At 43.4% G+C, this 1,715-nt stretch overlaps 1 protein-coding gene across 1 annotated transcript in view; it reads left to right on the top strand.

The window, feature by feature from the left end:
• Positions 1 to 1,710, top strand: part of LOC107685023 (zinc finger protein 135-like) — a gene marked incomplete at its 3' end in the record, with an annotated part of 8,720 nt that extends 7,010 nt beyond the window's left edge. Inside the window, exon 2 of the mRNA XM_016481439.1 lies at positions 1,280 to 1,710. Within this exon, the coding sequence (XP_016336925.1) occupies positions 1,280 to 1,710 (431 nt within the window). The remainder of the gene's footprint in view (positions 1 to 1,279) is intronic.
• Between the last annotated feature and the right edge of the window lie 5 nt (positions 1,711 to 1,715).

Raw genomic sequence — 1,715 nt, 5'->3', positions numbered from 1 at the left:
GCTGTGATCAGCGGCAGCTGGATGCAATCATCGCATGCCAATGTGCATTGGCTCATTTAGTTTACACTCAAAGTGGATTGGTCTCTCTAAACGAGATCCCAATTCGTCGGTCATCCGACATGACGTCGCCGTTCCCTCCTTCAGGGAACGAGGGTTACATACGTAACCGAGACGTTTTAGTCATTGTACAAATAAGTACAAGCTAGAAAGGGAAGGAATAAATAAAGAGAAAGAAAGTTTTTTTCACCAGCCAGGAATGGTATACGAGAATGTTCTGGAAAGTGATTTTGAGCCTCTCTGTGATGGCGTTGCTCACTAGTGGATCTCTGGAGGGAACTTCTGGAGGAGATTCGTAATAGTGAGTGGAAATAGGCAGGTGCTGAGCCTGTGGCTGTTCTATATGCAAGCATCAATGTCTTGAACTTGATGTGAGCTGCAACCGGTAGCCAGTGCAAGGAGATAAAAGAGATAAAGATATCTGTGTTCAGTTATGTGTGTATGCATGCATCTATGAAAGCATCGTAACCTACTGCATACAGTTTTAGTTTAGCTACAAGCTAGACCCAAACCCAAGAATATTTAGAGACCTGTTGGACTCAGATCGGGTAGCAGACCTCTATGTCGGCGGCAGTTTGCCCAATTTAACATATTGAATCGGCGTCGGGGCCGTCGGCGAGAGTGAGAACTCTTATTGGAAGTTCAGTTTAGCGACTGAGTCCGTGCCCGAGAATTCATCAGTGCCGTCGGCGAGAGTGAGAACTCTGATTGGAAGTTCAGTTTAGCGAACGAATCAGTGCCCGAGAATTCAAGTGAAAGTGATGAAAACCAGTAAATGAAGGCGGCACAGACTGAGGGCTGTTCTAATGTTACGTGATCTTACCCAAGTATGTGAATATATTCATAACAACATGAGCGGCTAAAAATGAATAAAGTTATCAACATAACTGATATTCAAAATTGTAAGCAAGTGCCGCTTTATTTACGTTTCGTATATCTGGTATATATCCCTGTTTTGGTTTCTCCTTTTGAATGACGAATACATACTATTGATAGCTGCTGATATAGACAGCTAATTGTTCTCGCACAGAATGCACGTGTTAGTTTGCAGTTGGCTGTAGTCTGTATGGTGTGTTCAATCGCAGCTTTTTGGTCCAGATGCTGCGTGTGGCCGATAGTTGTTTGAAGTGTCTGGCCTTAAATGCTTTCATGTTGCTTTTCATATCATTTGCTTTGTGGCTTTAAACTGTGGTTAACTTGTATTTATCTTTTTTTGCTTTAGACCTGCTGGTGCTGAAAGAGGAGAAACGAGATCCAAATGAAATGGAACAGACAGATCAGTGTGAGAAACACCATGATTTAATAATTGGTGAAAAATCCACACAGTCTAAAATGGCTTCTATACGAAAAAGAGCTCAGAAAACCAAATCTAACAGCTCCTTCACCTGCCATCATTGTGGGAGGAGTTTCGATGAAAAACGAAGACTTCAAATGCACGTGAGAGCTCACACTGGAAAGAGGCCATTTCCCTGCCAACAGTGTGGAAAGAGCTTTGCTCAACAAGGAACCTTTAAAAGGCACATGAGAATTCACACTGGAGAGAAGCCTTACACCTGCCAACAGTGTGGAAAGAGCTTTGCTCAACAAGGAGCCCTCAAAAGGCACACGAGAACTCACTCGGGAGAGAAGCCTTACACCTGCCAACAGTGTGGAAAGAG

The sequence above is a fragment of the Sinocyclocheilus anshuiensis genome, unplaced genomic scaffold, assembly GCF_001515605.1.
Source record: "Sinocyclocheilus anshuiensis isolate Anshui unplaced genomic scaffold, SAMN03320099.WGS_v1.1 scaffold854, whole genome shotgun sequence".
NCBI lineage: Eukaryota > Metazoa > Chordata > Actinopteri > Cypriniformes > Cyprinidae > Sinocyclocheilus > Sinocyclocheilus anshuiensis.
Note: the sequence above shows the minus strand (reverse complement) of the source record. Positions and strands in the feature narration are given on the sequence as shown.